Source organism: Herpailurus yagouaroundi, unplaced genomic scaffold, assembly GCF_014898765.1.
Source record: "Herpailurus yagouaroundi ecotype Mexico unplaced genomic scaffold, PumYag 163, whole genome shotgun sequence".
NCBI classification, from domain to species: Eukaryota; Metazoa; Chordata; class Mammalia; order Carnivora; family Felidae; genus Herpailurus; species Herpailurus yagouaroundi.
In genome coordinates, this window is record NW_024412404.1 from 10,070,508 (window position 1) to 10,085,329 (window position 14,822).

At 37.2% G+C, this 14,822-nt stretch overlaps 1 protein-coding gene across 1 annotated transcript in view; it reads right to left on the reverse strand.

Annotated features, from left to right (window-relative positions):
- The window catches only part of SLC25A16 (solute carrier family 25 member 16), a 51,961-nt gene that overhangs the window by 30,088 nt on the left and 7,051 nt on the right, over positions 1-14,822 (reverse strand). The window contains exons 3-4 of the mRNA XM_040485205.1: positions 7,115-7,248; positions 5,722-5,785 (exon numbers count right to left, since the gene is read on the reverse strand). Coding sequence (XP_040341139.1) covers positions 5,722-5,785; positions 7,115-7,248 — 198 coding nt within the window. The remainder of the gene's footprint in view (positions 1-5,721; positions 5,786-7,114; positions 7,249-14,822) is intronic.

Sequence of the window (14,822 nt, forward strand, 5' to 3'; positions counted from 1 at the left end):
TTAAAAGACAGTGGGGTGCCTGGGTGGCTCAGTCAGTTAAGTGTCCAACTTAGGTTCAGGTCATGATCTCACAGTTTGTGAACTGATGTCTCTGCATCAGCACAGAGCCTGCTTTGGATCCTCTGTCTCCCTCTCTCTCTGCCCCTCCCCTGCTTGTGCTCTCTCTCTCTCTCTCTCCCGCTCTAAAAAATAAATAAGCATTAAAATTTTTTTTAATTTAAAAGACAGAAAATTTATTCATTCATTCATTCATTCATTTATTACTTATTTTTATTTTAGGTGTTTATATTACAGCACAGGGATGGGACCCATGGGCAGAAAGAACTGCCTAAAAGAAAATTTAAACAGTAATGTACAAAATCATACATTTTATAATCTGGAATCTTTACTAAAATTTCTTTTCTATAAAAATGAAGATAATCATGGCATTTTCCACAAAGTATTTTTCTGTAGACTACATATTAAGTGCCTGAGGATTACATGTCAAGTGCTCAGGTCTATATATGGTACACAGCAAATAATCAATACTTGTTAGCTAATGTTAGCTAACCAGCACTGTCATACCAGTGTAACATACTGAAATATTTCGGTACCAGTTGGCAAACAGCTGTTGCTCCAACTCCCTAAGATCCCTACCATGGCTCTGGTACCCCTCTTAACCCACCAGAACTCCCACCACCACTACTACCACATGCTATCTCATGCTACAGACACTAACAAGTTAATTGGAGGCTTTCACAACCTGTGCTATTTATTAGTACCTTTATAGTTGTGTTGCTAAATATTTTGAATATTACTCCTGATCATTTTTACTACTTATTGAAATTGGATCAGCCAACCAGGAGTCAAGAAGAGCTAAACAGGGGTGCCTGGGTGGTTCAAGTCAGTTAAGCATCCCACTTTAGCTCAGGTCATGATCTCATGGTTTGTGGTTTGGAGCCCTGTATCAGGCTCTGTGCTGACAGCTCAGAGCCTCCTGTTTCGGAATCTGTCTCTCCCTCTCTCTCTCAAAAATAAATAAACATTTTTTTAAAAAGAGCTAAATAAACACTGGATAAGGCAGAACCATGAAAAAAAGACTATATATTTAGGTGGAAAGGTAAGGTTGAGTGTCCTTGGTTTCAGAGTGTGATATTCTACCTGGAAAGTCCCTGAGACCTGTCATCCAAGAGTAAGCCTGTCGTCCCAACCAGGAAGATAGATGATTATCTATAGTCATAGTGTCTCCAACATCTATCCAGATTTTTGTTGTCTTTTGAGGCCTACATGCTCAACACATCTGTCCCCATTCCTCTCCACATCATACCACATATGCAGATCTCAAAGGCTTTAGATATTCTGATATGTGGAATTTTTTTTACCACTCTTTTATAGCTACATATTTAAATAACTGTTGAGGGGTGCCTGGGTGGCTCAGTCGGTTAAACGTTGGACTTCAGCTCAGATCATGATCTCATGGTCATAGGTTCAGGCCCTGCATCGGGCTCTGTGCAGACAGCCCAGAGCCTGCAGCCTGCTTCAGATTCTGGGTCTCCTTCCTTCTCTGCCCCTCCCCCACTTGCGCGCGCGCACGCGCGCCCGCGCTCTCTCTCTCTCTCTCTCTCTCTCTCTCTCTCTCAAAAATAAATAAACATTAAAAATGTGTTTTAGGGGTGCCTGAATGGCTCAGTCGGTTAGGCGGCCGACTTCAGCTCAGGTCATGATCTCACGGTCTGTGAATTCGAGCCCAGCGTCGGGCTCTGTGCTGACAGCTCAGAGCCTGGAGTCTGTTTCAGATTTTGTGTCCCTCCCCTGTTCATGCTCTGTCTCTCCCTGTCTCAAAAATAAAATGTTAAAAAAATAATTTAAAAAATGTGTTTTAATTAAAAAATAAAAAAATAGGGTGGGAGGGAGGGGAGGGTGGGTGATGGGTATTGAGGAGGGCACCTTTTGGGATGAGCACTGGGTGTTGTATGGAAACCAATTTGACAATAAATTTCATATATTGAAATAAATAAATAAATAAATAATAAAAAATAAAAAAACTTGATATGATAAAACTGCAGTGAACATCTCTGTTGTTAAATATGTCACTGTATACATCTTTACTTCCTCTCTTAAATAAAATCACTGAATTTAGTATATGATACAGATGGGGCTTAAAATCAGAAAAAAGCATGTTATAAAGTAAATAATGTTGGCATAAGTAGCTAGTCATTTGGAAAAAAAATTTTATTTAATCCTTACTTCATTTTTTACATAAAAACAAACACTAGGGATGACTGGGTGGCTCAGTCAGTTAAGCATCAGACTCTTGATTTCGGCTCTGGTCATGATCACATAGTCATGGGATAGAGCCCCAAGTCAGGCTCTGCACTGAGCATGGAGCCTACTTGGGATTCCCTCTCTTGCTCTGTCTCTGCCCCTCCCCTGTTCACACACACACGCATTCATGTATGTGCTGTCTCTCTCAAAATAAATAAACTTAAAAAAAAAAGTTATCAGTGCCTTAAAATAAATAAATAAAATATGAAAAAAATCAACATAAAAATCATCAATATAAAAAACATTTTAGTAGAAAACATGATCAAATGTTTTTATCTTAGAATAGAGAAGGCATTTCTAAACACCACAAAAAAATTTTGAAGCCAAAGAGGAAAAGAGTAACCAACTGGCATGTAAAACTTATGGGTGTGTGGGGTATGTATATTTGTGTGTATGTGTAAGAGAGAGAGAATTGTGGAGGATTATTCTTTTTTGTTGTTGTTTTTACATTGTACTTTATTTCTCTCTCTCTCTCTCCCCCTCTTTTTATTTTTTTAAAAAAAATTTTTTTTTCAACGTTTATTTATTTTTGGGACAGAGAGAGACAGAGCATGAACGGGGAAGGGGCAGAGAGAGAGGGAGACACAGAATCGGAAACAGGCTCCAGGCTCTGAGCCATCAGCCCAGAGCCCAACGCGGGGCTCGAACTCACAGACCGCGAGATCGTGACCTGGCTGAAGTCGGACACTTAACCGACTGCGCCACCCAGGCGCCCCTCTCCCCCTCTTTTTAATAATTTCTATTTAGGGGCCCCTGGGTGGCTGAGTTGGTTAAGTGTCTGACTTCAGCTCCGGTAATGATCTTGCAGTTTGTGGGTTCAAGCCCTACTTTGAGCTTTTTCTGCTGTTAGCACAGAGCCTGCTTCAGATCCTCTCTACCCCCCAGCCCACCCCTCCCTTGCTGATGCACTCATTCTCTCTCTCAAAATAATAATAATAATAATAATAATAATAACAATTTCTATTTAAAATTTAGTTGGTTAACATACAGTGCAATATTGGTTTCAGAAGTGGATGATTTTTCTTAAAAAAATCACAAATAAGGTTAAAAGACAAATCTAAAACCGAGAAAGAAACTATTAGCAATACTTGACAGAAAAAAAAATAATGTCCTAATTCCCAAACTTATAAACATAATTTTTCCTAGTTGTTTTAAGCAAAAATGAATATTTAAAAAATAGATACAACTCAGGTTGCAAGTAAAACAAATACGAATGGTCAATAAACATTGGAAAGCTGATCAACCTTACTCATAATTAATTGCCAAATATTGGGGCGCCTGCGTGGCTCAGTTGGTTAAGTGTCCAACTTCAGCTCAGGTCATGTCTCGTGGTTCGTGGGTTTGAGCCCCGCATTGGGCTCTTTGCTGACAGCTCGGAGCCCAGAGCCTGCTTCAGATTCTGTGTCTCCCTCTCTCTCTGCCCCTCCCCCCCCACACTGTCTCTCTGACAAGAATAAACACTAAAAATAATAATAATAATTGCCAAATATTAAAAATCTAATAAGACCCACTGTTGGTATGGTATAGTAGGAGGAAAAGCCATTAAAAGCATTATGAAGATCAGTTTGACAATGCTTATCATAATTTAAATACACATATCCTTTGATAAAGTAATTTTCCTTCTCAAAATTTATTCTACAGATACAATAATACAAGTATAATGGTTATTTGTGAAACAAAAACTGAAAATATTCCAAAGACCAATCAATAGGGGACTGGATTAAATAAAGCATGATATATTCAGGGGCACCTGGATGGCTCAGCTGGTTAAGCATCCAACTCTTGATTTCAGCTCAGGTAGTGATCTCTCAGTTCGTGGGTTTGGGACCCACATGGCAGTGCGGAGCCTACTTGGGATTCTCTCTCTCTCTCTCTCTCTCTCTCTCTCTCCCTTTCTCTGTCCTTCCCCCACTTGTTCTCTCCCTCTCTCTCAAAATAAATAAACAAAAACTTAAAAAAGAAAAGGCATGGTACATTCATACATTAGAATATAACACAGGTCGTTTAAAAAAATAAGAAAGATCTATGTATTGATATAGAAAACAGTCTTGAGATAACGGTAAAAGAAAGGTTCCAATCTTATAGAATAGTACTGGAAAAAGCATATGGGGCACCTGGGTGGCTCAGTCAGTTAAGTGTATGACTCTCAATTTCAGCTCAGGTCATGATCTCTTGGTTTGTGGGTTCAAGCCCCATGTCAGGCTCTGTGCTAACAGTGTGCAGCCTGTTTGGGATTCTCTCTCTCTGGCCCTACCATTTGTGCTCTCTCTCTCTCAAAATAAATAAATAAACTTAAAAAAAAAAAGCATACATAAGAAACAGCTAATAGTGATTAGTGATTGTTTTTAGGGAGTGGAAATATTTGCACTGTATAAGAGTTTGTATTATTATAGTCATTGTATTTTTAATGTTTTTTTAACATTTATTCATTAAAAAAAATTTTTTTTTTAACGTTTATTCATCTTTGAGAAACAGAGAGAGACAGAGCATGAGCGGGGAAGGGGCAGAGAGGGAGACACAGAATCCAAAGCAGTCTCCAGGCTCCGAGCTGTCAGCAGAGTGCGACACAGGGGCTTGAACTCGTGAACCACAAGATCATGACCTGAGCCGAAGTCGGACGCCCAACCAACTGAGCCACCCAGGCACCCCAATATTTTCGAGAGCCAGAGACAGAGTGCAAACAGGGGAGGGGCAGAGAGAGAGAGGGAGAGACAGAATCTAAAGCAGGATCCAGGCCCTGAGCTAACAGCACAGAGCCTGATGCAGGACACAAACCCACGAATGGTGAGATCATGACCCGAGCCAAAGTCAGACACTTAACCGACTGAGCCACCCAGGCATTCAAATGTTTGTTTCTTTTTTTTTTTTTTTTTAATTTTTTTTAATGTTTATTTATTTCTGAGGCAGAGAGAGACAGAGCATGAGTGGGGGAGGGTCAGAGAGAGAGGGAGACACAGAATCAGAAGCAGGCTCCAGGCTCTGAGCTGGCAGCACAGAGCCCGACGCAGGGCTTGAACTCACAAACCGTGAGATCATGACCTGAGCCGAAGTCGGTGGCTCAACCGACTGAGCCACCCAGGTGCCCCTCAAATGTTTGTTTCTTTATAAAGGCGCAGTGGCCTCTTGTTTTTTCCAACATTTTAAAAAAATATTTGAAAGAAAAAAACAATTTCCAGAAGTAGAATTGTTAAAGGGAATATATGTTATTCATAATTATACATTTAGACCATTCCTTACCTTCTCCTACTGTAAAATACTTTTTTTTTGAGTTGGGATATTAATGATTTCTTATATAACTGAGTGTACAAAGATGAAAAATTTATGTTACTTAATCAATGTCATAATATTATCTAAACCAAATTAAGTATTTAGTAGAAAATTAATTTGTCAGAAATGAAATATACCCACTCCTCTTACCTGCCATGGATCCAGCCATTAATCTGTGCACATGACCAGAAACTCCCAGTTTTGTAGTAATTACCTAGAAACCAAAATACCAAATTAAATGGAATATTTTAAAAATACGTCTCATTTCACTGTTTAATAATGAAGAAATTTCAAAAGAGTTACACAACTAGTAAAAAGAAAATTAGTAAATGAAGTGACCACAATTGTAACACATCATAAGGTCAGGTATTTCCTATGTAGCTTTTATGCCAATTCTGCTCTTTTACAATCTAACTTAGAATTGTCAAATATACTATATTGCACATTCCTGACCACATATACTTAAAGTGTGAGTGGCAGTAGTACAAATAAAATGCCACTACAATGAAGTCTTGACATATTGATGACACCAATTCTGATTGATTAGCTTGGAATGTTGTCCTCATCTCCATTGCTTACTTTTCCTTTTAAGACACCCTATGAAATTTAGCATACTTAACCATTCTGTGTCACTTTCACTCCCACAGAAAAGAGAACGTCAATCAATGAGTAGGATGGGAAAAGTTGTTAATTGATTGCATTACTCAAAAACAGACTTTCACAATATGATTTCACTATTTTATTTGTAAGAAATCCAAAGCTACAATGTTCCTTTCCTAAAACTGAGAAACAAAAAGCACATTAAAAAGCTATTAATATTTTCTGTATTTATTATTACCTATTTGAAGTATATTTTGGCTCTTCTTCGTAAATGTATACATAAACAATTTGCTCAAAAATGACTAACAACTGGGGCGCCTGGGTGGCTCAGTCAGTTGAGCGTCTGACTTCGGCTCAAGTCATGATCTCACAGTTCGTGAGTTTGAGCCCTGCGTTGGGCTCTGTGCTGACAGCTCAGAGCCTGGAGCCTGCTTCGGATTCTGTGGCTCGCTCTCTCTCTGCCTCTCCCTTGCTCATGCTCTGTCTCTCTCTGTCTCAAAAATAAATAAAACATTAAAAAAAATTTTTTTTTAATGACTAACAATGCTGGACTAGATAACTCCAAAACCAAGTTACATTTAAAAATTTAGGGGAGCCTGGGTGGCTTAGTCAGTTAAGCGTCTGACTTTGGCTCAGGTCATGATCTCACTGCTCATGGGTTCGAGCCCCACATGGGGCTCTGTGCTGACAGCTCAGAGCCTGGAGCCTACTTCTGATTCTGTGTCTCCCTCTCTCTCTTGCTCCTCCCCCACTTATGCTCTGTCTCTCTCTCTCAAAAATAAGTAAACATTAAAAAAAAATTTAAACTATCACAAGTCTTCTTCCTTCAAAAAGGCATTACTTTACCCATTCATCCAAAGTAACTTTAAAGGCCAAAGCAAATGCCTGTCAACTAAGTATGATATTCAAACACAAAAGGAAAACAAGATAAAAGTTCAAATACCGTTTTATAGTGCTCAAATGCCATAAACTGGATTGCACCATAGGGAAAGATTCGAATCATCATTGCACCATTCCCTTTATACAATCCAAGGTATCCTTCCTTTTGGGGAACAGCACGCAATGCAGAAAATACTCCTATTTTTAGAAAAATGTTTAGAAGAAAAATACTATTAAAACAGAGAAAACTAAATTCAAATTTTCATGACAATCACAGAAAAGATTACTATATCATCATTCATGATACAATTTTGCATGAGGAATTAAATGAGTTGTAATTTATGTTTAATAGTTAAACTTACTTAAAATATTTAAGTCCAAATTACATAAACATACCTCATATAAAAATATAAAACATATTATAGCAAAAACAGCTATAAATTGTAGTAAAGTAGATTATAATTATCACAAATTATATTATTTTACAGCAATTTAGAAAATCTAACAGAAATATATTCAATGACCAGATATTACACTGCAGGTGGTTGACTCTGAAAGGATGAAGGAAGTTTTTCCAGACTGACCTAGATACATGTGTGGTTTGTTTATATAAGGAAACTGCTAAATAAAAGAAAAAAATTTCAAAACTACCTATTATAACTATTTAAATTTGGGGGGAATTTTCATTGTTAGAACACTTTAATTAGGAAGAGTGATAAACAAAGGCCTGAGTTCTGATCCTGTACATTTATATATATATATATATATATATATATATATATATATAATTTACTCTATTAATGTCAATACTAGTCCTATTTGCTGTACAGACTTCTCATAAACACATCATTCCTTGTATTATTAAACTACTTAAATTCAGGTTCTTTTCCAAATTTTTCAAACAAAAATTTGATCAAATATAAAAATAAATCATTTTGAATTTTTAGAATGCAAATAACCCTTTGATCTCTTCCTGCAAATTAAAGTTGTAGGTACTTATTAACATTAAAAAAAGATGTCCTAAAAGCATTTTTTAATAAGTAGATATCTAAATGAACTAATAGTTTATTAAAAAGAATTCTATATTATATATATTATATATACCTATATATGTATAATATATAATATGTATGTAAAATTCTTCCCAAACACATGAAATATTAAACTAAATAGACTTCCCCACACCCAAAAAAATTGTTCTTAAAGACGCCCTCTTGCCAAAAGAAGGGGCAAAGGTTAAGCCCTGTTTAATTTGTTTCAAATGTGTTCGTAACAGTTTAAGGATAATCAAATTTAGAACAATAGCTACCTTGTAGAGACAGGAAGGCTGTTGATGAGGGAGAAGTAGAGGTTTCAAATGTACCAGTAATGTTTATTTCTGAATCTCTGTGTGGGTCCACATATGTTTTCTACATTAGTCTTCAAAACTCTTTAATTACCACAAATAGTGTGTTAAAACAGATTTTAACAGAAACTACTAGTAGAAGTGAAATAGATATAGCAATTTCAAAAAACGAAATCCAGAAAACAAAGTGGGGGAGGTTGCTGGGGAGGATGGAATACAAGAAAACGCAATAAACAAAACATTATGATGGTGAGTGAAAAAAATCAGTGATCACAAAAAAAAAACCCAAAACAAAAAATAACAGAAATACAGAAATTCCACTATTAAAAGCCAAAGATCCTCAAATTCTGTTAAAAGTCCATATCTAACATATGCTTTTTACAAAACTCTTACCTAAAACAAAATAACAGAGAAAGGAAGAGCGAGAATGAATGTTGTATGTTTTCAAATGGCTTTTAAATATACACTGAGATGATTATAGTGTTGTTTTTCTCCTTTAACCTATAGTCTGTACTATTTTTACTTTGGCATATTTTTACTTTATGGTATAACACTGGACCAATTCTTACAAATTTACAAGCATGTTTGGAAAGACTATTCTCTGTAGGGGGGTACAAAGTTCTCTGTGTATCTTTTATATCAAGCTTGTGTTATTTAAATCCTTCCCTGCATCTTTACCTATTTTATCAAGCTAGGATTAGAAGGAACTAACATTTGGTAAAATATAGCATATGCTTGTGTATATATACATTAGTTCTGAAAGGAAATGGAAGTAACTGGTAAAAATGTTAATTCCAAGGAAGAAATAAGGGAGGGAACAGGATGTTTTTATACATGTTGAATTATAAACTTGTGAAAACATCACACATTCAAAAAACTAAAAATAAAAATTTTAAAAGCAATGAAATTAAAAGTAAAAATTTTTAAAGAATCCTATTATGACTCATCTACCTATTTTTATTTTTTATAAATAAATAAATAACAATTATCAGAGAATACTATGAAAAATTATATGCCAACAAACTGGACAACCTGGAAGAAATGGACAAATTCCTAGACACCCACACATTACCAAAACTCAAACAGGAAGAAACAGAAAATTTGAATAGACCCATAACTAGTGAAGAATTGAATCAATTATCAAAAATCTCCCAACAAATAAGAGTCTTGGGCCAGATGACTTCCCAGGGGAATCCTACCAGACGTTTAAAACAGAGTTAATAGTTAACCTTCTCAAGCTGTCTCAAAAAATAGAAATAGAAGGAAAGCTTCCGGACTCATTCTATGAAGCCAGCATTACCTTCATTCCCAAACCAGACAAAGATCCCACAAAAAAGGAGAATTACAGGCCAATATCCCCGATGAACATGGATGCAAACATTCTCAACAAGATACTAGCAAATCAAATTCAACAGCATATAAAAAGAATTATTCACCATGATCAAGTGGGATTCACTCCTGGGCTGCAGGGCTGGTTCAATATTTGCAAATCAACCAATGTGATACATCACATTAATAAAAGAAAGGTGAGAACCATATAATCCTGTCAATAGATACAGAAAAAGCATTTGGCAGTATGCTTTCTTAATAAAAACCCTCAAGAAAGTCAGGATAGAAAGAACATACTTAAACATTATAAAAGCCATTTATGAAAAGCCCACAGCTAATATCATCCTCAATGGGAAAAAACTGAGAGCTTTCCCCCTAAGATCAGGAACACGACAGGGATGTCCACTCTCACCACTGTTGTTTAACATAGTGTTGGAAGTCCTAGTATCAGCAATCAGACAAAATGAAATAAAAGACATCAAAATTGGCAAAGAAGGGGCACCTGGGTGGCGCAGTCGGTTAAGCGTCCGACTTCAGCCAGGTCACGATCTCGTGGTCCGGGAGTTCGAGCCCCGCGTCAGGCTCTGGGCTGATGGCTCAGAGCCTGGAGTCTGTTTCCGATTCTGTGTCTCCCTCTCTCTCTGCCCCTCCCCCGTTCATGCTCTGTCTTTCTCTGTCCCAAAAATAAATAAACGTTGAAAAAAAAAATTAAAAAAAAAAAATTGGCAAAGAAGTCAAACTTTCACTCTTCACAGATGACATGATACTCTACATGGAAAACGTGAAAGACTCCACCAAAAAGCTGCTAGAACTGATACATGAATTCAGCAAAGTCACAGGATACAAAATCAATGTACAGAAACCAGTTGCACTTCCATACACCAATAATGAAGCAAAAGAAAGAGAATTCAAGAAATCGATCCCATTTACAACTGCACCCAGAACCATAAAATACCTAAACCTATCCAAAGATGTAAAACCAATGCTGAAAACTATAGAAAGCTTATGAACGAAATTGAAGAAGATACAAAGAAATGGAAAAACATTCCAGGCTCATGGATTGGAAGAATAAATATTGTTAAAATGTCAATACTACCCAAAGCTATCTACACATTCAATGCAATCCCAATCAAAATTGCACCAGCTTTCTTTTAGAACTACAATTCTAAAATTTGTATAGAACCACAGAAGACACCGAAGACACCGAATAGCCAAAGTAATACTGAAGAAGAAGACCAAAGCGGGAGGCATCACAATCCCAGACTTTAGCCTCTACTACAAAGCTGTAATCATCAAGACAGCATGGTATTGGCATAAAAACAGACACATAGACCCAGTGGAACAGAATAGAGACTCCAAAATTGGACCCACAAAAGTATGGCCAACTAATCTTTGACAAAGCAGGAAACAATATCCAATGGAAAAAAGACAGTCTCTTTAACAAATGATGCTGGGAGGGGCACCTGGGTGGCTCAGGAGGTTGAGCATCCGACTTTGGCTCAGGTCATGATCTCACGGTCCGTGGGTTCAAGCCCCACGTCGGGCTCTGTGCTGACAGCTCAGAGCCTGGAGCCTGCTTTAGATTCTGTGTCTCCCTCTCTCTTTCTGCCCCTCCCCTGCTCAAGCTCTGTCTCAGTCTCTCTCAAAAATAAATAAACATTAAAAAAAATAATAAAAAAAAAACAAAAATGATGCTGGGAGAACTGGACAGCAACATGCAGAAGGATGAAATTAGACCACTTCTTACACCATACACAAAAATAAACTCAAAATGGATGAACGACCTAAATGTGAGACAGGAAACCATCGAAACCCGAGAGGAGAAAACAGGCAACAACCTCTTTGACCTCAGCCGCAGCAATTTCTTGTTCGACACATCTCCAAAGTCAAGGAAATTAAAAGCAAAAATGAACTGGGACCTCATCAAGATAAAAAGCTGCAAAGGAAACAACAAAACTAAAAGGCAACCGATGGAATAGGAAAAGATATTTGCAAATGACATATCAGATAAAGGGTTAGTATCCAAAATCTATAAAGAATTTACCAAACTCAACACCCAAAAACCAGATAGTCCAGTGAACAAAAGGGGGCAGAAGACATGAATAGACACTTTTCCAAAGGAGACATCCAGATGGCCAACAGACACATGAAAAGATGCTCAACGTGACTCATCATCAGGGAAATACAAATCGAAACCACACTGAGATACCACCTCACACTGGCCAGAGTGACTAAAATTAAACAACTCAGGAAACAACAGATGCTGGCATGGTTATGGAGAAACGGGAACCCGCTTGCACTGTTGGTGGGAATGCAAACTAGTGCAGCCGCTCTGGAAAACAGTGTGGAGGTTCCTCAAAAAATTAAAAATAGAACTACCCTACGACCCAGAAATAGTACTACTCAGAATTTATCCAAAGGATACAGGAGTGCTATTTCATAGGGCACATGTACCCCAATGTTTATAGCAGCACTTTCACCAACAGCCAAATTATGGAAGGGGCCTAAATGTCCATCAACTAATGAATGGATAAAGAAGATGTGGTTTATATATACAGTGGAATACTACTTGGCAAGGAGAAAGAATAAAATCATGCCATTTGCAGCAACATGGATGGAACTGGAGGGTATTATCCTAAGTGAAATAAGTCAGTCAGAGAAGATAGATATCATGTGTTTTCACTCATATGTGGAGCTTGAGAAACTTAACAGAAGATCATGGGGTAAGGGAAGGGAAAAAAATAGTTACAAATAGAGAGGGAGGGAGGCAAACCATAAGAGACTCTTAAATACAGAGAACAAACTGAGAGTTGATGGAGGGTGAGGAAGAGGGGAAAATGGTGATGGGCACCGAGGAGAGCACTGTTGGGATGAGCACTGGGTGTTGTATGTAGGCAATGAATCAAGGGACTCTACCCCCAAAACCGAGAGCACACTGTGTACACACTGTATGTTAGCCAATTTGACAATAAATTATATTAAAAAATAAAGATAAATAAAATAAAATGAAAGGAAGGTGATGGGTATTGAAGGGGCATCTTCTGGGATGAGCACTGGGTGTTGTATGGAAACCAATTTGACAATAAATTTCATATATTAAAAAAAGAAAAAAAAGAGAGGAGAAGTCAATAAAAATAAATAAAACAAATAGAAATTCCTTTTGCAAAAAAATAAATAAAAGCAGTAAAATTAAAAGTAAAAATTTTTAAAGAATCCTATTATGACTCATCTACCTTTATTTATTTATTTACTTACTTACTTATTTATTTTCAAATATTTGTTTTTGAGAGACAGAGCACGAGCAGGGGAGGGTCAGAGAGAGAGGGAGACACAGAATCTAAAGCAGACTCCAGGCTCTGAGTTGTCAGCACAGAGCCCAATGCGGGGCTAAAACTCACCAACCCTGAGATGATGACCTGAGCTGAAGTCGGACGCTTAACTAACTGAGCCATTGATTTCGGATTCTTGATTTCGACTCAGGTCATGACCTCAGAGTTTGTGGGGTCGAGCCCCATGTCAAGCTTGGCACTGGCAGTACGGAGCCTGCTTGGGATTCACTCCCTCTCTCTCTGCCCCTTCCCTGCTGCTCACATGCTCTGTTTCTCTCCCTCTCTCTCAAAATAAGTAAACTTAAAAAAAACAAAAAGAAAATGAGCTATAGTTTATATACAACATAAATATCCATTACCCCTTTTAAGAAAAATCACATTTTAAAAACACAATTGGAAAAACAATTTATTCTCTTTTTTATGTTTATTTATTTATTTGAGAGAAAGAGACAGAATCTCGCACTGTTAGTGCACAGCCTGACACAGAGCTTGAACCCATGAATCCTGAGATCATGACATGAACCAAAATCAAGAGTTGGATGCTAACCAACTGGGGCCACCCAGTGGTGTTACATTAGTTTAGGTTTAGTTTTACATTAGTTTAGGTTTACAACTGTGATTTGATAACTCTATATGTTATGGAAAAAACAACGGACTCATTCACTCGGTAGAACACGTTAGAACACGTTCCTTGTACACTAATGCTGCATAAGTCATACAGAGCACACATCATTCCTATCTACCAAAGCATGAACCTATAAAGCATGAAGTGGTATGAGTTAGTTGCCTCGACCTAATTTCTTTCTTGGTCTCTGTCCACATTAATTCTTTTTCTTTTAAGTCTTTTCCCCTCTACTTGAAAAAGTAATATATGTTCAACATGTATTAATATTAGCTTAGGGGAAAAAATTTCCTTAAAATTTCACCAAAGTATTTATTAAATAAATTAATAAGAAAATTAACCAGTTAATGTTTTTATTTCTAGCCTTTGTCTAAGAATATATTTATATAAAATGCAATATGATTAAACCATTTTGTAATATGTTCTTTTTTTAAATTTTTAAAAATGTTTATTTATTTTTGAAAGACAGAGAGACAAAGCACAAGTGGGGGAGGAGCAGAAAGGGAGACCAAATCCGAAGCAGGGTCCAGGCTCTGAGTTGTCAGCACAGAGCCTAACGTGGGCTTGAACCCACAAACTGAGATCATGACCTAAGCTGAAGTTAGATGTTTAACCATTGAGCCACCCAGGAGCCCCTGTAATGTTTTCATTTATCTAATACATTATGAACATTGTTCCTAGACAATATATAGATATATAGATATAGATATAGATATAGATATATAGATATACATATACATATACATAGTTTTTTTTTTTTAATTTTTTTTTTCAACGTTTATTTATTTTTGGGACAGAGAGAGACAGAGCATGAACGGGCGAGGGGCACAGAGAGAGGGAGACACAGAATCGGAAACAGACTCCAGGCTCTGAGCCATCAGCCCAGAGCCCGACGCGGGGCTCGAACTCACGGACCGTGAGATCGTGACCTGGTTGAAGTCGGACGCTTAACCGACTGCGCCACCCAGGCGCCCCTATAGTTTTTTTTTCTAAGGAAGCTCTAGGGATGCCTGGCTGGCTCAATCAGAAGAGCATGCATTCTTGATCTTGGGCTGAGTTCAAGCCCTATGTGGTATAGAGATTACTTAAATTAAAAAAATAAATAAAATAAAATAAAATAAAATAAAATAAAATAAAATAAAATAAA